The following is a 26,076-nucleotide window of genomic DNA, read 5'->3' on the forward strand; positions in this document are numbered from 1 at the left end:
GCCGGGGCTGGTGGCTCACACCTGTAATCCCAGCACTTTGGGAGGCTGAGGCAGACGGATCACCTGAGGTCAGGCAAATTGAGACACCAGCCTGGCCAACATGGTGAAACCCTGTTTCTACTAAAAATACAAAAATTTGCTGGGCATGGTGATGCACACCTGTAGTCCCAGCTACCCAGGAGGCTGAGGCAAGAGAATTACTTGAACCTGGGAGGCAGAGATTGCAGTTAGCTGAGATCGTGCCACTACACTCCAGGCTGGGCGACAGAATGAGCCTGTCTCAAAGAAAAAAAAAAGATTATAAGAAAGTGACTATTAAAATTTGCTGGGAAAGATGTGTATGTATATGTGTATATATTTGTAAGACAGAAAACACACAGCACATGCACACAGTAATGGGAGAAGTTAAAGTCAAAAATAGGGCTGGGTGCAGTGGCTCACAGTTGTAATCCCAGCACTTTTGGTGGCCAAGGTGGGTAGACCACTTGAGGTCAGGAGTTCAAGATCAGCCTGGCCAATATGGTGAAACCCCGTCTCTACTAAAAATATAAAAATTAGTTGGGTGTGGTGGTGCATGCCTGTAATCCCAGCTACTTGGGAGGCTGAGGCAAAAGAATTGCTTGAACCCAGGAGGCGGGGGTTGCAGTGAGCCAAAATGACACCATTGCACTCCAGCCTGGGTGACAGTCAGACTCCATTTCAAAAAAAAACAAACAAAAAACACCCCCCAAAACAAAAGTAGTTTGTGGTGATCAAATAGTACTGCATCCTGATAGTGATGGTGGTTATATGACTCTTTACATGAATCAACCACACAGACACATACACACACAAATGACTGCATATAAAAACTGTTGAAAACTAAATAGGGCCAGGAGTCTAGTTAATAGTATAATACCAGTGTCAATTTCTTGGTTTTGATATTGACCTACAGTTATATAATATGTGACCACTGGGGGAAGCTGGAGAAATGGTTCAAAGAATTCTGGGTATACTTCTGCAGCTTCCTATGAATCTAGTCACTTCAAAAAAGATTTTGTTTAATAAAGAAAAAGAGTGAAGTGTAGTGACTCATGCCTAAAATTCCAGTAGTATGGGAGGAATGCTTGAGCCCAGGAGTTCAAGATCAGCCTGGAAAACATAGCAAGACCTTGTCTCAACAAAAATAAAATAGCTGGATGAGGTGGCACATGCCTGTTGTCCTACCTACTTGGGAAGCTGAGGCACAAAGACTGCTTGAGCCCCAGAGTTGGAAGTTACAGTGAGCTATGATTGTTGATATGGCTGGACTGTTCCCACCAAATCTCATCTTGAATTATAGCTCCCGTAATTCCCATGTTTTGTAGGAAGGACCTGGTGGGAGAGAATTAAATCATAGGTATGGTCTCGTCAATACTGTTCTCATGGTAGTGAATAAGACTCACAAGAGCTGATGGTTTTATAAGGGGTTTCCGCTTTCAGTTGGCTTTCTCTCTTGCCTGCTGCCATGTAAGATGTGTCTTTCATCTTTCAACATGATTATGAGGCATCCTCAGCCATATGAAACTGTGAGTCCATTAAGCCTCCTTTTTCTTTATAAATTATCCAGTCTCAGGTATGTCTTTATCAGCAGCATGAAAATGAACTAATATAGTAAATTGGTACCAGCAGAGAGGGGAGCTGCTATAAAGATACCTGAAAATGTGGAAGCGACTTTGGAACTGGGTAACAGGTAAAGTTTGGAAGTTTGGAGGGCCCAGAAGAAGACAGAAAAATGTGGGAAAGTTTAGAACTTCCTAGAGATTTCTTCACTGTCCTTGACCAAAATGCTGATAATGATATGGACAGTGAAATCCAGCTGAGGTGGTCTCAGATGGAGATGAGGAACTTGTTGGAAACTGAAGTAAAAAGACTGGTGACATTTTGTCCCTGCCTCAGAGATTTGTGGAACTCTGAACTTGAGAGGGATGATTCAGGGTATCCGGCAGAAGAAATTTCTAATCAGCAAAGCATTTAAGAGGTAACTTGGGTGCTGTTAAAACCTTTACTTATTTATTGAAACACAGTTTCGCTCTTTTGCCTATGCTGGAGTGCAATGGTGCAACTTCAGCTCACTGTAACTCCACTTCCAAGGCTCAAGTGATTCTCCTGCCTCAGTCTCCCAAGTGGCTGGGACTACAGGCACTCGCCACCATACCTAATCTTTGTATTTTTTAGTAGAGACAGGGTTTCACCATGTTGGCCAGGCTGGTCTCAAACTCCTGACCTCATGATCTGCCTGCCTCAGCCTTCCAAAGTTGTGGGATTACAGGTGTGAACCACCATGCCAGGCCCTTGTTTATTTTTATTTTTTGAGATGAAGCCTCACTTTGTCACCCAGGCTGGAGTGCAGTGAGGCGATCTCAGCAGTGCAGTGGGGCGTTATCAACTCACTGCAACTTCCACTTTTCAGGTTCAAGTGATTCTCCTGCTTCAGCCAGCCTCCTGAGTAGCTGGGATTAAAGGCTCCCACCATCCGGCTCCCACCACCATGCCTGGCTAGTTTTTGTATTTTTAGTAGAGACGGGATTTCACCATGTTGGCCAGGCTGGTCTTGAACTACTAATATCAAGTAATCCGCCCGTCTCAGCCTCCCAAACTGCTGGGATTAGAGGCACGAACCACTGCGTTTGGCCAGCATTCAGTTTTTTTTTTTTTTTTTAAATGGGTCTCACTCTGTTGCCAGGCTGGAGTGCAGTAGTGCAATCTCAGCTCACTGCCACCTCCACCTCCTGGGTTCAAGCGATTCTCCTGCCTCAGCCTCCTCGTAACTGGAATTACAGGCACGGGCCACCATAACCAGCTAATTTTTGTATTTTTAGTAGAGACAGGGTTTCACCATGTTGGCCAGGATGGTCTCAATCTCTTGACCTGGTGATCGGCCTGCCTCAGCCTCCCAAAATGCTGGGATTCCACACCTAGCCAGCATTCAGTTTTAAAAGGAAAAAAGAGCATAAAAATTTGGAAAATCTGTAGCCTGAGCATGTGACAGAAAAGAAAAACCCATTTTTGGAGGAGGAATGCAAGCTGGCTACAGAAATTCACATAATGTTAATCTCCAAGACAAGGGAGAAAATGTCTCCAGGGCATTTCAGAGACCTCTGTGGCAGCCCCTCCTATCATAGGCCCAGAGACCTAGGAGGAAAAAAATGCTTTTGTGGTTTTGTGGGCCGAGCCCACGGCTCCCCTGCTGCGTGCAGCCTAGAGACTTGGTCCCCTGTATTCCAGCTGCTCTAGCCATAGTTAAAAGGGACCAAAGTACAGCTCAGACCATAGTTTCAGAGGGTGTAAGTCCCAAGTCTTGGCAGCTCCGAAGTGGTGTTGAGCCTGTGGGTGCACAGACGTCAAGAACTGACATTTGGGAACCTCTGCCTAGATTTCAGAATGTATGGAAATGCCTAGATGTCCAGGAATAAATTTGCTACAGGGTGGCGCCCTCATGAAAAACCTCTGCTAGGGCAGTGTGGAAGGGAAAGTTGGATTGAAGGCCTTACACAGAGTCCCCAGTGGGGCACTGCCTACTGGAGCTCCTACTGGGGTCACTGTCCTCCAGATCCCAGAATGGAAGATCCACTGAAAGCTTACACCGTGTGCCTGAAAAGCCACAGATACTAAATGTTGGCCTGTGAAAACAGCTGAGAGGGAGGCTGTACCCTGTAAAGCCACAGGGATGGAGCTGCCCAAGACCATGGGAACCCACCTCTTGCATCAGCATGACCTGGATGGGAGACATGGAGTCAAAAGAGATCATTTTGAAGCTTTAAGATGCGACTGCTCTGCTGGATTTTAGACTTGCATGGGGCCGCTGGCCCCTTCATTTTAGCCAATTTCTCCCATTTGGAATCATTGTATTTATCCAATGCCTATACCCCAACTGTATCTAGGAAATAAACTAACTTGCTTTTGATTTTACAGGCTCATAGGCAGAAGGGACTTGTCTTGTCTCAGATGAGACTTTGGACTGTGGACCTTTGAGTTAATGCTGAAATGAGTTAAGACTCTGAGGGACTGCTGGGAAGGCGTGATTGGTGTTAGAATGTGAGTACATGGGATTTTGGAGGGGCCAGGGGAAGAATGTTATGATTTAGCTGTGTCCCCACCCAAATCTCATCTCGTAGTTCCCCTAATTCCCACTTTGTAGGAGGGACCAGTGAAAGATAACTGAAACATGGAGGCAGTTCCCCAATACTGTTTCATGCCATTCATACATATTTCATGCTAGCAAGTAAGTCTCATGAGAGCTGATGGTTTTATAAAGGGTTTTCCCTTTTACCTGGCTCTCATTCTCTCATCTGCCACCATGTAAGACGTGCCTTTCACCTTCTGCCATCATTGTGAGTCCTCCCCAATCACGTGGAACTAGGAGTCCATTAAACCTCCTTTTGCTTTATAAATCACCCAGTCTTGGGTATGTCTTTATTAGGAGCATGAAAACGAACTAACGCTAGCCTGGGTGACAGAGTGAAACCCTGTCTCAAAATAAAATAATAAAACAAAATAACAAAAAATGTAGCAAAAACTGCCTGGGCGAGGTGGCTCACGCCTGTAATCCCTGCACTTTGGGAGGCCGAGGTGGGTGGATCATGAGGTCAAGAGATCGAGACCATCCTGGCCAACATGGTGAAACCCCGTCTCTACTAAAAATACAAAAAATAGCCAGGCATGGTGGCACGTGCCTGTGGTCTCAGTTACTCGGGAGGCTGAGGCAGAAGAATTGCTTGAACTCAGGAGGCAGAGGTTGCAGTAAGCCGAGATTGTGCCACTGCACTCCAGCCTGGTGACAGAACAAGACTCCGCCTCAAAAAAAAAAAAAAAGGGTAGCAAAAACTTTAATATGTAATTGCCTGAAACACGCTTATCTATACAGATAAATGAAAACCACATAAAATTTTATACAAATATTAAACAGATTTTTCTACATGTATAGCACACAAAACTTTTTTCTACTTTTTTTTTTTTTTTGAGACGGAGTTTCGCTCTTGTTACCCAGGCTGGAGTGCAATGGCGCGATCTCGGCTCACTGCAACCTCCGCCTCCTGGGTTCAAGCAATTCTCCTGCCTCAGCCTCCTGAGTAGCTGGGATTACAGGCACACGCCACCATGCCCAGCTGATTTTTTTGTATTTTTAGTAGAGACGAGGTTTCACCATGTCGACCAGGATGGTCTCGAACTCTCGACCTCGTGATCCACCCGCCTCGGCCTCCCAAAGTGCTGGGATTACAGGCTTGAGCCACCGCGCCCGGCCCACTTTTTTCTACTTTAATATTTTCATTTAATTTGTTTATTTTTTAAATTTATTTTACAGATGAGGTCTCACGATATTGCCCAGGCTGGTCTTAAACTCCTGGGCTCAAGTGATCCTCCCACCTCAGTCTTCACAAGTGCTAGGATTACAGGTGAGAGCCACCATACCCAGCCTTTTTTTTTTTCCTTTTCTGAGTCAGAGTCTCCCTGTCACCCAGGCTGGAGTGTAATGGCATAATCTAGGCTCACTGCAACCTCTGCCTCCCAGGTTCAAGTGATTCTCATGTCTCAGCCTCCTGAGTAGCTGGGATTACTGACATGTGTCACCAAACTCAACTAAGTTTTGTATTTTTAGTAGAGATGGGATTTAGCCATGTTGGCCAGGCTGATCTCAAACTCCTGACCTCAAATGATCCACCAGCCTCAGTCCTGCAAAGTACTAGGAATTATAGGCATGAGCCACCACACCTGGCCCTATCATGTATTTTTAAGGTCTATGTTGCTTTTACATTTGTTTTCACTATCCTCATAACATCCCCATGAGAATATAAAGAATAATCCTCATTTTAGAGATGGGAAAACTGAGGCTCCGGAAGGATGAAGTTCCCTGCCACAGCCTACAGTATGTAGATGAAAGAGGCTGGTGGCAGCATGACATGGTAGAAAAATAAGTACTTTAGAATCACACAGACAAAGGATTCTAAACTTAGCTCTACTAGCTATGTGACTTGAGCCGGTTACTCAACTTTTCTGAGTATGTTTCCTCATTTGTAAAATGCTATTAATACCAACACTTAGAATGTCATGAGGATTTAGAAAGATACTATCCAAATACACAGTATAGTGCTTTGGCACAGAGTTAAATGGTTCTGATGTTTTTCTCATAATCTTCTTATGTAGACTTTGGAAAAATCCTGGAAGAATTCTTTGTTAGCAGGTTTAATTCTGAGTCCGTCACAGGACAAAACACTTCTGTTTTACCATTACTTACCTAAAACAAATCCAACCTGAATGGCTTTTTCCTTTACTGCAGCATCTGATTCCGCTATGTAAGAGCACCGCCTACTGAATGAGTAGGCCAAAACTGAAGCAACTTTAACGCCATGATCCATCAAAGCCTGAAAACAATGATGAAGCAAATGTCTGTAAGAAAAGAAAAAGTTTATTTTATAGAGGTAATTTATTTTTCTCCTTTTAGAAAGTGCTGCTTCTCTTCTCTTTTAAATAATAGCACCATTATTTTCCAGGATGGAATAAGATAAAAAGCATTTTGCCTTATCAATTATAGGCCAGAATTCAAAATTTAGCCTAATATCTTTACTCAGTGGGTAACTGAGTGATCCTACAATATTCAGGAAAAGTACACAATGTGTAACTCAATGACAAGGAACGATGAAGCTAACTTTTAAAATTGGCTCTAAAAACCAAATTATAATCCACAATAAAAAGGTACATAACTCAACTCTTAAAAGGTAATGAAGATATGAACAGCTATTTCACCACAAAAGATATACAAATGCCAATAAACACAAAATAAGAAGTTCAACATCATTAATGATTAGGGAAATGCAAATCAAAATCATGATGAGATAACACTTTAAACCCAATAGAATTTTTAAATATATTTATTTATTTATTTATATTCTAGGGACAAGGGTGCTCTGTCACCTGGACTGCAGAGAAGTGGCATGACCACAGCTCACTATAGCCTTGAACTCCTGGTCTCAATTAAGATCTTCCTGCTTCAGCCTCCAGAATAGCTGGGACTATGGACACCCATCACTACACCCTGCTATAATTTTTTTCAAGTGGTCACGTGGTAAGAAAAAACAAAAAACAAAAAAACGGGAACTCTCATACATTGGTGGTGGGAATATAAAATGGTATGGCTGCTGCAAAACACAATTTAGTGGTTCCTCAAAAAGTTTATAAACATAGAGTTATCATATTATACAACCTATATATACTCAAGAGAATTAAGGCTATATACACACAAAATATTGTTCAACCACATTCAGAGCAGCATTATTCATAATAGTCAAAAGGTAAAAACAACTCAAACGTTCATCAACAGATGACTAGATAAGCAAAATGCAGTATTATCCTTACAATGGGAAAGTATTCAGCCATAAAAAAAAAAGTAGTACTGATGCAAGCAACAACATGAATGAAACCTTGAAAATGTTATGCTAAGTGAAAGCGTCAGTCGCAAAAGACCATATGAATATAAGACTCCATTTATATAAAATATCTAGAATAGAGAAATCCATAGAAACAGAAAGTAGATTAATGGTCACCCAGTAACTGAGAAAATAGAGTGACTGTTAACTGAGGAAATGGTAAGCCAGAGTAAGAGGAAATGGAGTGACTGTTAATGATTTCTTTTTGTGATGATCAAATTTTCTAGAATTAGATAGTGGTGATGGTTGCAAAATCTTGTGAACAGCTGAATGGTAGCATTTAAACTGGTGAATTTTACGGTGTGTGAATTATGTTTCAATAGAAAAAAACTTTTAAACAACATTGTAAACAACAAAGTCACTGATTTGGATAAAAGGAAAAAAGGTCAATTTACATGCTTTTAGTTTCACAAATACATAAAACACTTACCAAAGGATTTGGACTTGGTGAAAGATAACCTAAGAGATGAAAGAGAGGTATTCCACTAAATCTTTACAACAGCCATATTTAAAACTACCTAGAGAGATTCAAATCCCCGAAAGCTAACCTTTCCTTAAGAGTCAGGAATATTTTTTAAAGTTTTTCTAGTCTTCCTTTACCAAAATGGTAAGTTCTCCTTTATTAGTTTTTCTTACAACTTTAATCAACTAATCAAGAAGTCTCTCTACAGTATTAGTACATAGGCCACATTTCAAAGTTATCCTTAAATTCTGAAATCATGCTATTTGCTTACTTGTTTCCTTATTTATTTATTTATTTATTTATTTATAAGACGGAGTCTCACTTTGTCGTCCAGGCTACAGTGCAGTGGCACGATCTCAGCTCAGCACAACCTCTCCGTCTCAGGTTCAAGAGATTCTCCTCCCTCAGCCGCCCGAGTAGCTGGGATTACAGGCGCCCCCCATCACGCCTGGCTAATTTCTGCATTTTTAGTAGAGACAAGGTTGCACTGTGCTGGTCAGGCTGAACTCCTGACCTCCAGTGATCCACCCACCTTGGCCTCCCAAAGTGCTGGGATTACAGGCGTGAGCCACGGTGACCAGCCAACTTACTTGTTTATTATTTTATCATCCCTCTCTAAAATACAAACTCCATGAGGAAGGGGCCTTGTGGATCATATTCACTGCTATGGCCCCAGGACCTAAAACAGTATCTGGAAAATGTACTAAATATACACAATGGTTTACTATTCAGACATAAAAAAGAATGAGATCCTTGCCAAGCATGGTGGCTTACGCCTGTAATCCCAGTCCTTTGGGAGGCCGAGGTGGGCAGATCACGTGAGGTCAGGAGTTCGAGACAAGTCTGACCAACATGGAGAAACCCTGTCTCTACTAAAAATACAAAATTAGACAGGCGTGGTGGTACATGCCTGTAATCCCAGCTACTCGGGAGGCTGAGGCAGGAGAATCGCTTGAACCTAGGAGGTGGCAGTTGCAGTGAGCTGAGATCACGCTATTGCACTCCAGTCTGGGCAACAAGAGTGAAACTCTTGTCTCAAACAAACAAACAAAAAGCAAAAATGAGATTCCATCATTTGCAATAACATGGATGGTACTATATGGTAGGTAAAATAAAGCCAGCCAAGGAAAGAACAACTTTGCATGTAGTCACTTATTTGTGGGAGCTAAAAATTAAAATAATTGCATTCATGGAGGTAGGAGAAGGATGGTTACCAGAGGCTCGGAAGGGTAATTGGGGAGAAGAGGACAAATGAAGACGGTTAATGGGTACAAAAAAATAAGACAGAAGGAATAAAATCTAGTATTTGCTAATACAACAGGATTATAGTAAAAAAATAATTCTACATCCTAATAACAAAACAAATATAACTGAATTGCCTGTAACACAAAGGATAAATATTTGAGGTGACGAATACCTTATTTACCTTGATGTGATTATTACACATTGCATGCTTGTATCAAAGTATCTTATGTAACCCATAAATGTATGCACCTAAGTACCTCTAAAAATATAAAAATAAAACAAAACAGTACCTGAAGCATATTAAACACTCAACAAGTATTTACTTAATCTGTTGAATAAATGCCAACAACTTTGTAAGATTCTTATTAGAGATCAGCAGTATTTTGTGAAGCTATACTAGTATTTTCCTAGAAATTCGGGTTAGGAAAGAAAATGGCAGTTAAACTTAGTGAAGAACACTAAAGAGAACAGCAAGTAGGTCAGACATGGTGGCTCACACCTGTAATCACAGCAATCTGGGAGGCCAAAGCAGATGGATGGCTTGAGCTCAGGAGTTTGACACCAGCGTGGGCAACAAGGCAAAACCCCCGTCTCTACTAAAACTACAAAAAATTAGCCAGGTGTGGTGGTGCATGCTTGTATTCCCAGCCACTCAGGAGGTTGAGGTAGGAGAATCACCTGAGCCCTGGAAGTCAAGGCTACAGTGAGCCATGATCTTGACACCGTACTCCAGGATGGGTAATGAAAGTGAGACCCTGTCTCAAAAAAAAAAAAAAAAAAAGAAAAAATAAAAAACACCAACAGCAACTACAATGAAAAGCCAGATCTATAGCTACTTCTATATGATGATATTTACAATGGGAAGATGAATTCAATCTCCCTTTTTTTGAACTCAGAAAGCTAAACAGCCAAAATGTTAACTTTCCAAAGGGGATAGAAGCAGGCAGAACAAATTATCTTCTCTTTGTCACCAAGCTTCTGTTTGGGGCTGTATAATTACTGCCACAGTATTTTTGCTACATTCTCTACAATGCTGGCAAAGACTCCTTGAGTTGTCTTAAATTGTTTCAAGTTCTCCTTCTAGGTATGTATCTATAGATGTGCATACATATGTTCACCAAAAAACATTTACAAGAATGTTCAGGGCAGCATTAGATATAATAGCTAAAAACTGGCAACAGCCCAAATGTTCATCAATAATAGAATGAATAAATAATAATATATTGATATAATAAAACACCATATATATACAGCAGTGAGAATGAACACACTGTAATTGCCCATAAGTGATTCTCATAAAACAATACTGGGGGAAAAAAAGCCAGACACGAAAGGGCACAAAATGTATAATTTCATTTAATATGTTCTAAAATAAATAAAATGAATCTAGTGGTTACCCTAGGGGAGGGGAAGTAGTGACTGGAAAAAAGTGTAAGACAGGGGTTCTGGTAACAAGTGCAAAGAAACACAATTCATAGTGAAATAATACCAGGCATATGGAAAAACCAGTTGAAACAATTTCTCAATGAAACAATTTTATAGATTTTTTTTTTTTTTTGAGACAGAGTTTCGCTCTTGTTACCCAGGCTAGAGTGCAATGGCGTGATCTTGGCTCACCGCAACCTCCACCTCCTGGGTTCAGGCAGTTCTCCTGCCTCAGCCTCCAGAGTAGCTGGGATTACAGGCACGCACCACCATCCCCAGCTAATTTTTTGTATTTTTAGCGGAGATGGGGTTTCACCATGTTGACCAGAATGGTCTCGATCTCTTGCCCTCGTGATCCACCCACCTCGGCCTCCCAAAGTGCTGGGATTACAGGCTTGAGCCACCGCACCCGGCCCAATTTTATAGATTTATATTGGTTCTACACTTACGAGGCAAAATTATTTTATCCATTCTAAATTTTCTGATATAATCAGATTTACAAAATAATTTCTAAACCACATTAAGACATTAGCCAAAAATAAATGTAACTTCAGTGGGGAGGGGAGGGTGAGGAAGGATACATAGGGAGAAATGCCAGATATAGTATACACCTAAAGTTAAATAAATTTAAAAAAAAAAAAAAAAGAAGGCCGGGCGCGGTGGCTCAAGCCTGTAATCCCAGCACTTTGGGAGGCCGAGGCGGGTGGATCACGAGGTCGAGAGATCGAGACCATCCTGGTCAACATGGTGAAACCCCGTCTCTACTAAAAATACAAAAAATTAGCTGGGCATGGTGGCACGTGCCTGTAATCCCAGCTACTCAGGAGGCTGAGGCAGGAGAATTGCCTGAACCCAGGAGGCAGAGGTTGCGGTGAGCCGAGATCGCACCATTGCACTCCAGCCTGGGTAACAAGAGCGAAACTCCATCTCGGAAAAAAAAAAAAAAAAAAGAAAAAAAAAAAAAAGAGCTGTAGTGGAGTTTTTAAAAAAAGTAACTTAAAAATGAATTTGGCTGGGCACGGTGGCTCATGCCTGTAATCCCAGCACTCTGGGAGGCCAAGGTAGGCAGATCATGAGGTCAAGACATCAAGACCATCCTGGCCAACATGGTGAAACCCCCTCTCTACTAAAAATACAAAAATTTGCTGGGCGTGGTGGCACATGCCTGTAATCCCAGCTACTCGGGAGGCTGAGGCAGGAGAATTGCTGGAACCCAGGAGGTGGAGGTTGCAGTGAGCCGAGATTGTGTCACTGCACTCTAGCCTGGTGACAGAGTAAGATTCTGTATCCAAAAAAAAAAAAAAAAAAAATTTTCTATTTATGTCCCAGCACTTCAGAAGACTGAGGCAAGAGGATCACTTGAGCCCCAGGAGTTTGAGACCAGCCTGGGCAACCTAGAGAGACCTCATCTTCACTAAAAATAAAAAAAAATCAGTTGGGTGTGGTAGCATGTGCCTATAGTCCCAGCTACTCAGGAGGCTGAGGTGGGTGGATGGCTTTAAGCCAAGGAGAGTTTGAGTTTGCATTGGGCTATGAACATGCCATTGAACTCCAACCTAGGCAACAGAGCAAGACTACGTCTCAAAAAAAATAAAGTATGGAAAATGGTATGACAGTTCCTCAAAAAAATTGGAAACAGGAGTTGGGTGCAATGGCATAAGCACCTGTAGAACCAGCTAGCAGGGAGCTTGAGAGCGGAGAATCCCTTGAGTCCACGAGTTCAAGGCCAGCCTATACAATACAGAGAAACTAAGTCTCTTAAAAAATAAATAAAAATAGAATTACCATATAATCCAGCAATTCAACTTCTGGGTATATAACCAAAATAACTGAAGGCAGGGACTTCAAAAGTCATTTCTACACTCATGTTCACAGCAGTATTATTCACACTAGCCAAAAGGTAGGAAGAACCCAAATATCCACTGACATGACAAATGAATAAACAAAATGTGGTATATGCACACAATGGAATGTAATCAAGCCACAAAAAGAAATGAAATTCTGACTTGTACTACAACATAGATGACCCTTAAAAACATTATGCTAAATGAGGGCGGGCGCGGTGGCTCATGCCTGTAATCCCAGCACTTTGGGAGGCCGAGGCAGGCAGATCACTTGAGGTCGGGAGTTTGAGATCAGCCTTACCAACATGGAGAAACCCTGTCTCTACTAAAAATACAAAATTAGCCAGGCATGGTGGCACATGTCTGTAATCCCAGTTACTGGGGAGGCTGAGGCAGGAAAATCACTTGAACCTGGGAGGTGGAGGCTGCAAAACTCCATCTCAAAAAAAAATTATGCTAAATGAAATACAACACACACAAAAGGATAAACATGATAGGATTCCACTTATATGGGATATCAGAGCAGTCAAACTCATCTCAAGTACAATGGCGGCTGCACAGGATAAAGGGAGGAGGGAATGGGGAACTACTATTTAATGGATAAGGAGTTTTTATTTAGGGCAATGAAAAAGTTCTGGAAATGAATGGTGCTGATGGTTGCACAATGTGAATATACTTAATGCCACTGAATTTGGTTAAAATGGTAAACTTTATGTTACGTATTATTTTACCACAATTTTTTAAAAAAGAATTTACCTTTTATCCAAAGCTCTCAGTACTTTAGCAAAAACTTCCAATTCACAAAATTCACTGCCCAGTTGACATAAGCGTCCCTGTTGGTAAAGCTGAAATAAAAAACAAATAATTATGATTTTAAAATTCTACAATTTTATTTTTACTTTAATTATATTTGATAAATATAATTTATTTCAGGAAGGATACTTAAAAGAAATGTAACACTAACAAATTTCTACAATATAAAAATATTTTAATAGTTGTATATAATCGTTATAAATTGGTATTTGTAAACCACCTAGAACAGTACCTGGAACATGGTAAGTACTACAGAGTACTGTATAATGATGTATTTATTAAATACGGATAAAAATCATTAAAGAAATGTTAACCTGTTAACTTTTTTACTTAAACAAAACTAGAGAGTCAATGTAAAGTTATCAAAATAATGGCAAAGGTAATGTCCAGAAAACAGAGCTGCTCAATATGACCACCTCAAAAATCTCAGCTCAGTCTTGAGTATAACATTTCAAAAACACATCAATAGTAGAGTATGTCTATAGTAATGCAGAATTGAAGGATTTCTTTTTTTTTTTTTTAAGACGGAGTTTCGCTCTTGTTTCCCAGGTTGGAGTGCTATGGCACGATCTCGGCTCACCAGCAACCTCCGCCTCCTGAGTAGCTGTGATTACAGGCACGCGCCACTATGCCCAGCTAATTTTTTGTACTTTTAGTAGAGAAGGGGTTTCACCATGTTGACCAGGATGGTCTCGATCTCTTGACCTCGTGATCCACCCGCCTCGGCCTCCCAAAGTGCTGGGATTACAGGCTTGAGCCACCGCGCCCGGCTGGATTTCTAATCACATCATAATGGTTTATACATTCTAACATTTTACAACTGCTATTTAAAATAACATTTTAAGGCTGGGTGCTGTGGCTTGAGCCTCTAATTACAGCTATTAGGGAGGTGGAGAAGGGAAACTGCTTGAGGATGGGGCAGGAGAATCGCTTGAACTCAGGAGACTGACGTTGCAGTGAGCCAAGATCACGACACTGCACTCCAGGCTGAGTGACAGAGTGAAACTGTCCCAAAAAAAAAATAAAAACAAAAACAAGTTATACAACTACTTTGCCTAAAAACAAAATTTCATGTATTTTACAATTCACTAGATTCCTTTAATGACCGAAAAATGGTGCATCCTACTAAATGAGATTTAAAAACAGAACTTAGAAAAATTGTTGCCTTAGTTCGAAAATATGTCCTATTAACGAATACTGGCAGTTTCTATATTCAGCTGTTTAATTTTTCTTTTTTCTTTTTTGGGATGGAGTCTTGCTCCATTGCCAGGCTGGAGTGCAGTGGCACGATCTCTGCTCACTGCCTCCCAGGTTCAAGTAATTGGCCTCCCAAAGTGCTGGGATTTACAGGCATGAGCCACTGTGCCTGGCCTTTTTCTTTCTTTTTTTCTCCTCCCTGAGAGACAGTCTCACCTCTGTCTCACAAGCTGGAGGGCAGTGGCATGATCACGACTCAATGAAGCCTCAATCTCCTTCTTGGGCTCAAGCAATCCGCCCACCTCAGCCCCAGATAGTAGCTAGTACTACAGGTATGCACAACCATGCCTGGCTAATTTTTCTATTTTTTTGTAGAGACGGGGTCATACTATGTTGCCTAGCATGGTCTATGAACTCTTGGGCTTAAAGTGATACTCCTGCCTAGGACTCCCAAAGTGCTGGTATTATAGGCCTGAGCCACTGCCCCCAGGTTTGATGCCTGCCTATCTTTCTGACCTAATCTTTTACTACTGTTTCTCCCCGTCCCCTATATTCCTGCTACCTTAGCTTTCTTACAGCTCATAACCTTTGCAAATATATGCTACTACCTCTACATGAAGCACTGGAAACATGATTCTTTGCCTGGTTAGTTTATAACTCATCCAAATCCTCTCAACTACTGTTACTTCCTTACAGAGACCTTCCTCTGACTCGGCAATCTAAATTCTGTGTCCTGTTAAAACTTTTTCATGCCAGGTGCGGGGGCTCAAGCCTGTAATCCCAGCACTTTGGGAGGCCGAGGCGGGTGGATCACGAGGTCGAGAGATCGAGACCATCCTGGTCAACATGGTGAAACCCCGTCTCTACTAAAAATACAAAAAATTAGCTGGGCATGGTGGCACGTGCCTGTAATCCCAGCTACTCAGGAGGCTGAGGCAGGAGAATTGCCTGAACCCAGGAGGCGGAGGTTGCGGTGAGCCAAGATCACGCCATTGCACTCCAGCCTGGATAACAAGAGGGAAACTCTGTCTAAAAAAAAAAAAAAAAATTTTTTTCATGACACACTGTTTTTTTTGTTTTGTTTTGTTTTGTTTTGTTTTTACCTCCACGGTAGCATTCAGACATACAGGCATTCACTTAAGCAGTCATTTGTTAAATTTATTATTCCATCACATTCAACCTTCTATGAGGTGACATAGTCACCACTATATTCCCAATACCTAGCACAGTACCTAGTACATTCAATATTTTCTTTAAAAAAAATATATATATATATATAGGCCGGGCGCAGTGGCTCAAGCCTGTAATCCCAGCACTTTGGGAGGCCGAGGTGGGTGGATCACAAGGTCAAGAGATCGAGACCATCCTGGTCAACATGGTGAAACCCCGCCTCTACTAAAAACACAAAAAATTAGCTGGGCGTGGTGGTGCGTGCCTGTAATCCCCGCTACTCGGGAGGCTGAGGCAGGAGAATTGCCTGAACCCAGGAGGTGGAGGTTGCGGTGAGCTGAGATCGCGCCATTGCACTCCAGCCTGGGTAACAAGAGCGAAACTCCGTCTCATTTAAAAAAAAAAAAAAAAATTTCTTTCCTCTCTTTTCAAAAATTTTAGATTTGGGGGTACATGTGCAGGTCTGTTACATGAATATACTGCATAATGCTGGGGTGTGGGCTTCAACTAAATCTTCCTTCCTCCCTCCCTCCTTCCTTTCTTCCCTTCTTTCTGCAGGTTTGTTACATGGATATATTGCACAATGCTGGGGTGTAGTCTTCAATTGAGCCTTTCTTTTTTTTTGTTTTGAGACAGAGTCTCATTCTGTTACTGCAGTGGGACAATCTTGGCTCACTGCAACCTCTACCTCCTGGGTTCAAGAAGTTCTCGTGCCTCAGTCTTCCAAGTAGCTGGGATTACAGGCATGCACCACCATGCAATGCTAACTTTTATATTTTAGTAGAGATGGGGTTTTTCCATGTCAGCCAAGCTGGTCTAGAAATCCTGACCTCAAGTGAGCTGTCCACCTCAGCCTCCTGAAGTGCTGGGATTAGAGGCATGAGCTACCATGCCTGGTCCCATTAAATAATTTTCTAAATCAATAATCCAAATTGGTACTTACCTACTTTATATGGAATTCAGAACCTCAGAAGACACAAAAAATTCAACACATAGTCTCTACTCTAAATCAACAATAAATCAAATAGCTATTATAGTACACCCTTATTTACTGAAATTATCCAGGTTAATCTGGTTGGTAACTTTGACACTTTAGGAAAAACCTCATTTCCACAGTTTACTACTGCCTCTCCAATCAGACTGTAACCTTTCATTTTCATTTTTTTGAGACAGGGTCTCACTGTCACCATGGCTGGAGTGCAGTGGTGTGACCATAGTTCACTGCAACCTCCAATTCCTGGGCTCAAGAGAGTCTCCTATCTCAACTTTCCAAGTAGACACATGCTGCTACACCCAGCCAAGCTGTTTCTTTTTCTTTTCTTTCCTTTCTTCCTTTCCTTTCCCTTCCTTCCTTCCTTTCCTTCTTTCTCTCGCTCTCTCTTTCTTTTTCCCATCTCCCCTCTCTCCCCTCACTCTATTGCTCAGGCTGCAGTGCAGCAGCGCAATCCTAGCTCACTGCAGCCTCTGCTTCCTGAACTCAAGAGATGCTTCAGTCTCAGCCTCCGGAGTAGCTGGGACTAAAGGTGTGAGTCACCAACACCTGGTTAATTTTTGTATTATTTTGTAGAACTGTTCTCTAATCTCAAAAAATTTAGAATCTTTCAAAAGACAAAAAAAATTTTCACAGATTATACAACAAAGGCAGACAAACTGCTTTAAGAACACAAATAAAATATATACTCCAAGAACTTCAGATGTAGAGAAATTGCGAGTAACATTTCTAGCAATATGGCAGGTAGCACTGACAAAGATGCTAGCCTTTCAACCCTTTTTCGAACATACAAAGGCTGGATATTTAAAAAAAAAAAAAATCACAAAGTAACTTTTGGATAAACAGCTAAACTGAAACCAAGCATAGAAACTCCAGAGTTGCCAAAAATTAAGAAAATACAAACTTGAAAGCAGCTAGGAAAGAAGAAAAACAGAGTAGTTTATAACTCTGAATGGTTTCAAGCTACAGTATCAAAGTTCAGAAAGGAGCTGAGGCAGTATATTCTGTAAGCAAAGAGACCTGGAGATTAACTACCTGCCTAAAGAAGTCTACATCTCCTCTAGCCTTAGCAAGTCTCCTATGAAAAACTGAAACCTCCAGCCCAGGATATACATGGGTACCTGGTCCAAATTCATACTACCTAGATGATTTACAGACGCCAAACTCAGAATATGGCATTAAAAAGGTCTGAAACCAGTGAAACTCATGAAGTTCCCACACAGACACAAACACATCCAGGTCTTTCAGAGGGGAGATGAAAATGCTATATATACTGATCAGCAAAATTGAGACTTCAGGAAACTCTGTAGAGTTTGCAGGACAAAGGAATGTGTTTCTTCAACAAATAAGTTGCAAAGAAAAGAAAACAGAAGGAAAGGTAAACAAACTATAGATAAGAGAGACTCAAAATGTATATCAACAAAATGTTAACCTGTGAAACTTACCTGATCCAAACAAGCAAACTATAAAAATATACACATCTGAGGCCAGACATGGTGGCTCACGCCTGTAATCCCAGCACTTTGGGAGGCCAAGGCGGGTGGATCACGAGGTCAGGAGTTCGGTCCAACCTGGCCAGCATGGTGAAGCCCTGTCTCTACTAAAAATACAAAAATTAGCCAGGCATGATGGCACACGCCTGTAACCCCAGCTACTCAGGAGGCTAAGGCAGGAGAATTGCTGGAACCTGGGAGGCAGAGGTTGCAGTGAGCCAAGATAATGCCACTGCATTCCAGCCTAGGTGACAGAACAAGACTCCATCTCAAAAAAAAAAAAATAAAAATAAATAAAATAAAATAAAATACACATTTGAAACAACTGAAAATTTGAACAGTGACTGTATATTTAAGAACATTAAAGAACTATTGTTAATTTTCCTTAGGTGTTATAACAGTATAGTATGAATATGTATAGATGAATAGTATGTAAAATATGTATAGATGAAATTATCTGATGTCTAGATTTGCTTCCCAACACTACATGAAAGGGGAAAGTGAAGGGAAGAAGAGATTTAGTAACAAGACTGGCCAAGAATTGATAACTGTTAAAGCTAGGTGGCAGACATATAGGAATCTATTATTCTATTCTATTTTTGTACATATTTAATTTTCTAAAACAGAAAAATCTTATAAATGTATCCTTTACCTTTAACATAAAAGAAGAATATGTTTCATTTAACAAACATGTGTTATCTTCACTTACATGATTCTGAAGGCTGGCATGGTGGCTCACACCTATAATCCCAGCAATTTGGCAAGCCAAGACGAGAGGACTGCTTGAGACCAGAAGTTCGAGACCAGCATGGGCAATGTAGCAAGACCCCCGTCGCCACAAAATAAATAAAAAATTAGCCAGATGTGGTCGTACATACCTGTAGTCCCAACTACTTGGGCAGCTGAGGCAGAGGGATCACTTGAGCCCCAAAGGTTGAGGCTGTAGTGAGTCATGATTATACCACTGCGCTCCAGCCTGGACAACACAGCAAAATCCAGCCTCAAAAACAATTTTAAAAAGTAAAACACTCATCTGATGTTGGGTGTAGTGGCTCACATCTGTAATTCCAGGACTCTGGGAGGCCAAGGTGGGAGGACTGCTTGAGCCCAGGAGTTTGAGGCCAGCCTGGACAATGTAGGGATTCCCCCATCTCTACAAACAAACAAACAAACAAACAAACAAAAAAACACAACAACAACAAATAGCCAAGTGTGGTGACATGTGCCTGTGGTTCCAGGTACTTGAGAGGCTGAGGTGGGAGGATTGTCTGAGCCTGGGAGGTTGAGGCTGCAGTGAGCTATAACTGCACCACTACACTACAGCCTGGATGACAAAGTGAGATCTTGTCTCTGGAGAAAAAAAATTCATCTGTACTCTGAAAAAATTATAGACCAGGTATAGTGGCTCATGCCTGTAATTCCAGCACTTTGGCAGACCAAGGTGGGCAAATCACTTGAGGTCAAGAGTTTAAGATTAGCCTGACCAACATGGAGACGTCTCTATTAAAAATACAAAATCAGCCAGGTGTGGTGGTGCATGCCTGTAATCCCAGCTACTCAGAGGGCAGAGGCAGGAGAATCGCCTGAACCCAGGAGGCGGTGTGGTAGTTTCAGTGAGCCAAGATCGCCCCATTGCACTTCAGCCTGGGCAACAAGAGCAAAACTCCATCTCAAAAAAAAAAAAAGTTATATTAGAATATTGACATTTCTTTTCTTTGTACTTTATACCATACATTTAATGTCCTTTATCTGTTGTTTGATTACAGTGTCATTTCAGAAAATACTAAAACTTAAATATGCTGTCAATTTATGATGATGATGTCACTAGGTCAATCATCCATGCAACAAGAAATTAAGAGTTTTTTTTCCTCCAATGGTTAAAAGAATGAACTGTGTATTTACCCAGATTCTCCTACTGTATACTTCACTTTATAGGTCAATGGCATAATTGTCAAGACAGTATAATTGTGTTAAAGGTAGGAGATGTTACCATAGTACAAACGGAAGTTCAAAACAAAAATCTATCTGGATGTTAAGGCGTAGCCAGCAATAACCAGTCAAACATAACACAATATATACCAGCAATCTCTGTATTTGGAATAAGTTTCTCAGCTTCTCTTCTTGAAGCTTTACTACCAATATGTGGTGAAAATCAAAGTGTTCCTATGAGGCAGAAGGAGAGGTCAGTATAGCCATAAGAAAAGACGTTCTGGCCAGGCATAGTGGCTCACACCTGTAATCCCAGCACCTTGGGAGGCCAAGGTGGGTGGACCACAAGGTCAAGAGATTGAAACCATCCTGGCCAACATGGTGAAACTCCCTCTCTACTAAAAAATATAAAAATTAGCTGGGCATGCTGGGGTGCGCCTGTAGTCAGCTACTAGGGAGGCTGAGGCAGGAGAATTGCTTGAACCTGGGAGGCGGAGGCTGCAGTGAGCCGAGATTGCACCACTGCACTCCAGCCTGGTACCTGGTGACAAAGCAAGACTCTGTCTCAAAAAAAAAAAAAAAAAAAGAAAAGAAAATACATTCTGCCTCTACAAGAAAACTCATTCTGTATTCTAGATAACCAACTGTAAAATATTTGTTTCCTCTGATTTCAGAATTTATGTTTTTAAGAACATTAGAAAATGTAGGGAATTTCAAAAAGAATTGCTCAATTTTACCATCTACATAGAAAAATCACTGTCAACATAATGGCATACTTTTCAGTCTCCTTTTCTTTTCTTTTTTTTTTTTTGAGACGGAGTTTCCCTCTTGTTACCCAGGCTGGAGTGCAATGGCGCGAACTCGGCTCACCGCAACCTCTGCCTCCTGGGCTCAGGCAATTCTCCTGCCTCAGCCTCCTGAGTAGCTGGGATACCAGGCATGCGCCACCACGCCCAGCTAGTTTTTTTGTATTTTTAGTAGAGACGGGGTTTCACCATGTTGACCAGGATCGTCTCGATCTTTCGACCTCGTGATCCACCCGCCTCGGCCTCCCAAAGTGCTGGGATTACAGGCTTGAGCCACCGCGCCCGGTCTCAGTCTCCTTTTCTTATTGATTTGCAAGAGTTTGGAATATGCTGAATAAACTTTAATCCTCTATTATATTATATATATATATTTTCCCACTACACATTTTTAAATTTTTTAACTTGGTTCTAAGAACTGTTCTGGGGATTCTGATTAAATTTACACTGAACATACAGATTCTGGGAAGAGTTACTTATTTAAAACCCCAAATCTTCCGATCTAGGAACAAAATACTGTCTCTTCTAAATTTATTGAAGACTTTTGAGTGTCTTTTCGGATTTACTCCTTGGGGTGTTTTATTATTTTGAATCAGATATAATCTTTCTTATACTGCATACAGAAAAATTGAATTTTTAATTATAAACGTGTAATCAGCTCCTTTACTGCTATAGTTTTTCAGTTGACTTTGCCAATTTTTACTAATTTCTAATTGTATTGGTTAGCACTTCAAGAATGTTGAATAGAGCTGGGAGCAAGCAGTGGCTCACATCTGTAATCCCAGCACCTTGGGATGCCAAAGTGGGCGGATCACGAGGTCAAGCGTTTGAGACCAGCCTGGCCAAGATAGTGAAACCCCGTCTCTACTAAAAATACAAAAAATCAGCTGGGCATGGTGGCGCGTGCCTGTAATCTCAGCTACTCAGGAGGCTGAGGCAGGAGAATCGTTTGAACCTAGGAGGTGGAGGTTGCAGTGAGCTGAGACTACCCCATTACACTCCAGCCTGGGCAACAGAAGACTCGTCTCAGGGGGAAAAAAAAAAAAAGTGCTGAAAACAGAGTATACAGTTTCAGAAATAAATCTGAAAGTCTTAAAAAAAAAACAAATTGGGTGTTTTTTGTTTTTTGTTTTTTTTGCTCTGTGAGTCTATTCGAAAGGGAACACTACATGGATGTGTCTCAGTATGAGACAGTGCTATTCTGTGGGTGCTATTAACAGCTTCCGGCAGAGCCTGGGTGTTGATGTCCTGCCCCTGACGCCATGCAGCGCCTGAAGCCCAGCTAGCTCAGGAGATGTCTGGAGGAATTTCAGCATTTGCTACAGTAACCTCATCAGCCCACCAAGAGAGCAATGCAAGTGGCTAAGAGGGCAAGCATTCGACTTCCACCTGAAGCAAATCGAATACTGTAAATAAGAAATTTGTCATACGAAATCACAATTGAATCAATGTATGATATATTTGGCAAATATGGAACTATTCACCAAATCAGAGTGGGGAACACACCTGAAACTAGAGGAACAGCTTATGTGATATATGAAGAAATCTTTGTTGCCAAGAATGCCTGTGATCACCTATTGAGAGTCAATGTTTGTAACAGTTAACTTGTGGTTTTGTACTACAATGCCAACAAAGCATTTCAGAAGATGGACACAAAGGAGGAGGAGGAACAGTTGAAGCTTCTCAAGGAGAAATATGGTATCAACACAGATCCACCAAAATAAATGTTGTTTTCTACATTTTTATTTTGAAGCCAGCACAGTGGCTCACGTCTGTAATCCTAGCACTTTGGGAGGTTGAGGCGGATGGATCACCTGAGGTCAGGAGTTCAAGACTAGCCTGGCCAACACGGTGAAACCCCGTTTCTACTAAAAATACAAAAAATTAGCCAGGCATGGTGGCATACACCTGTAATCCTAGCTACTCAGGAGGTTGAGGCAGGAGAATCACTTGAACCCGGGAGGCGGAGGTTGCAGTGAGTCAAGATCATGCCATTGCACTCCAGCTTGGGCAACAAGAGTACAACTTCATCTCAAAAGTAAAATAAAATAAAAGAAAGCAAAGCATACATGTACAAAGTAAAAGGCAACTGCAAGCCTACTCCTTAAGTAAACACCATTAAAATTTTGTTTTGTGGCCAGGTGTGGTGGCTCACGCCTGTAATCCCAGCACTTTGGGAGGACGAGGCAGGCGGATCACAAGGTCAGGAGATTGAGACCATCCTGGCCAACATGGTAAAACCCATCTCCACTAATAAATACAAAAATTAGCTGGACTTGGTGGCACATGCCTATAGTCCCAGCTACTTGGGAGTCTGAGGCAGGAGAATTGCTTGAACCCGGGAGGTGGTGGTTGCAGTGAGCCGAGATCACACCACTGCACTCCAGCCTGGCGCCTGGCAACAGAGTGAGACTCTGTCTCAAAAAAAAAAAAAAAATTTTTTTTGTTTTGTTCCCCTATATTTTTCTTTCAATGCAAACACATAAATATACATATATTTTCCCCACATTAAGGAAAAAAAGCAAAAACGGCCAGGAATGGTGGCTCACACCTATAATCCCAACACTTTGGAAGGCTGAGGCAGGAATATCACTTGAACCCAGGAGTTCAACACCGGCCTGAACCATGAGGCAAAACCTTATCTTTGGAAAAAATACAAAAATTAGCTGGGCATGGCAGTACACAACTGTAAGTCCCAGTTACTAGGGAGAATCACTTGAGCTTAGGAGGTGGAGGCTGCAGTGAGTGGTGATTGTACTTCTGCATTCCAGCCTAAGTAAAAGAGCGAGATTCTGTCTCAAAATAAACAAACAAGCAGGGCGCAGTGGCTCACGCCTGTAATCCCAGCACTTTGGGAGGCCGAGGAGATCAAGACCATCCTGGTCAACATGGTGAAACCCCATCTCTACTAAAAATACAAAAAATTAGCTGGGCGTGGTGGTGCGTGCCTGTAATCCCAGCTACTCAGGAGGCTGAGGCAGGAAAATTGCCTGAACCCGGGAGGCAGAGGTTGCGGTGAGCCGAGACCGCACCATTGCACTCCAGCCTGAGTAACAAGAGCGAAACTCTGTCTCAAAAAAAAAAAAAATAATAAAAATAAAAAAATAAACAAACAAAAAACCCACAATGGAGGATAGGCAAGGTGGCTCATACCTGTAATGCTAGCACTTTGGGAAGTCAAGGCAGGAAGAACGCCTAAGGCCAGAAATTCAAGACCAGGCTGGGCAACATAGTCAGACCCCATTTCTTTTTTTTTTTCAGTAGTCATTTATTAATTAAGTTTTCTGTCTGATATGGGTGTGGCTGGTGGTGCCACAAAACAATTTAAATAGTAATATCAAGGATCACTGATCACACATCACCATAACACCGTAACATATATCATAATAATGAAAAAAATTGAAATATCACAAGAATTACCAAAATGTGACACAGAGATAAGAAGTGAACACATGCTTTTGAGAAAATGGCACCAATACACTTGCTACAAACCTCCTTCTTTTTCTTCCTCCTCCTCCTCTTCTTTTTGTTTTTTTAAGACAGAGTTTCACTCTTGCTGCCCAGGCTGGAGTGCAATGGCATGATCTTGGTTCACCGCAACCTCCGCCTCCTGGGTTCAAGCAATTCTCAGCCTCCCAAGTAGCTGGGATTACAGGCATGCACCACCACACCCAGTTAATTTTGTATATTTAGTAGAGACAGGGCTTCTCCATGTTAGTTAGGCTGGTCATGAACTCCAGACCTCAGGTGATCTGACCACCTCAGCCTTGCAAAGTGCTGCAATTACAGGTGTGAGCCACTGTTCCTAGCCTCTAATTTTTTTTTTTTTTTTTGAGATGGAGTCTCACTCTGTTGCCCAGGCTGGAGTGCAATGGTGCAACTCGGCTCACTGCAACCTCTGCCTCCCAGGTTCAAACAATTCTCCTGCCTCAGGCTCCCGAGTAGAGTAGCTGGAACTGCAGATGCCCACCACCACGCCGGCTAATTTTTGTATTTCTAGTAGATATGGGGTTTCACTATGTTGGCCAGGCTGTTCTTGAACTCCCAACCTCGTGACCCACTTGCCTCAGCCTCCCAAACTGCTGGGGTTATAGGCATATAGGCATGAGCCACCATGCTTGGCTTTTTTTTTTTCTTTTTAAGAGACAAGGTCTCACTCTATCACCCAGGCTGGAGTGCAGTGGCGTGGAATGATCATAGCTCACTGCAGCTTTGAACTCCCAGCTCAAGTGATCCTAAGGTTACCGTATACCTTAGGCCCAGTTTCCAGTTTCTTCCATTGTTAACATCTTACATTAGTGTGGCATGTTTGCTACAATTAATGCACAAATACTCATACATCATTATTAACTAAAGTCCATAATTTATTCAGATTTCTTAGTCTACCTAATGTCCTTTTTGTGTTCTGGATCCCCTCCAAGAAAGCCCCTTACATTTAGTTGCCATGTCTCTTTGGGATTTTCGTGGCTGTGACAGTTTCTGAGACTTTCTATGACCTTGACAGGTTTTTTTTTTTTTTTTTTTTTTTTGACAGAGTCTCACTCTGTCACCCAGGCTGGAGTGCAATGGTGTGATCTTGGTTCACTACAACCTCTGCTGCCTGGGTTCAAGTGATTCTCCTGCCTCAGCCTCCCGAGTAGTTGGGATTACAGGCGCCTGCCACTGCGCCTGGCTAATTTTTATATTTTTAGTAGAGACAGGGTTTCACCATATTGGCCAGGATGGTCTCGAACTCCTGATCTCGTGATCCACCCACCTCGGCCTCCCAAAGTGCTAAGATTACAGGTGTAAGCCAATGCACCCAGCCAACGTCAGACCCCATTTCTACCAAAAAAGCAAAAACAAAACACACACGTAAGATTATTCTATTCATACTACTTTGTAACAAACTTTTTATTCTCCCTACTTGCTCTATGTTCTGGCATCTCTACTCCAGTATATATAGAATACTCATTCTTTATAAACACACTATGATATTCCATTCCTGTTTAGCATACGGTTGTTTTCAACTTTGCCATCGTAAACAATGCTGTTTATGAACAAACACTGAATATCCTTGAATAGGATTTTCCACATATTCAACAAGTATTCCTGGAGGAAAAATTATTTAAATAGTATTGTTGGTTAAAGGGTATGAGTGATTTGAATTTTTCAACCATGACAATCTGATAGGTAAAGGCAATCTGATATTATTTTAGAACTTTTTTTTTGAGACAGGGTCTCACTCTGTCACCCAGGCTGGGGTGCAGTAGCACAATCTC

The 26,076-nt window shown here is 41.7% G+C and overlaps 1 protein-coding gene and 1 pseudogene across 1 annotated transcript in view; one reads left to right on the plus strand and one right to left on the minus strand.

Moving 5' to 3' along the window:
- APPBP2 (amyloid beta precursor protein binding protein 2) overlaps window positions 1-26,076 on the minus strand; it is a 77,382-nt gene that overhangs the window by 39,017 nt on the left and 12,289 nt on the right. Inside the window, exons 2-3 of the mRNA XM_039476389.2 lie at window positions 13,176-13,264; window positions 6,254-6,405 (exon numbers count right to left, since the gene is read on the minus strand). Coding sequence (XP_039332323.1) covers window positions 6,254-6,405; window positions 13,176-13,264 — 241 coding nt within the window. The remainder of the gene's footprint in view (window positions 1-6,253; window positions 6,406-13,175; window positions 13,265-26,076) is intronic.
- Window positions 22,140-22,651, plus strand: LOC120366839 (splicing factor 3B subunit 6 pseudogene; annotated as a pseudogene).

Source organism: Saimiri boliviensis, chromosome 17, assembly GCF_048565385.1.
Source record: "Saimiri boliviensis isolate mSaiBol1 chromosome 17, mSaiBol1.pri, whole genome shotgun sequence".
In the NCBI taxonomy this organism is placed as follows: Eukaryota; Metazoa; Chordata; class Mammalia; order Primates; family Cebidae; genus Saimiri; species Saimiri boliviensis.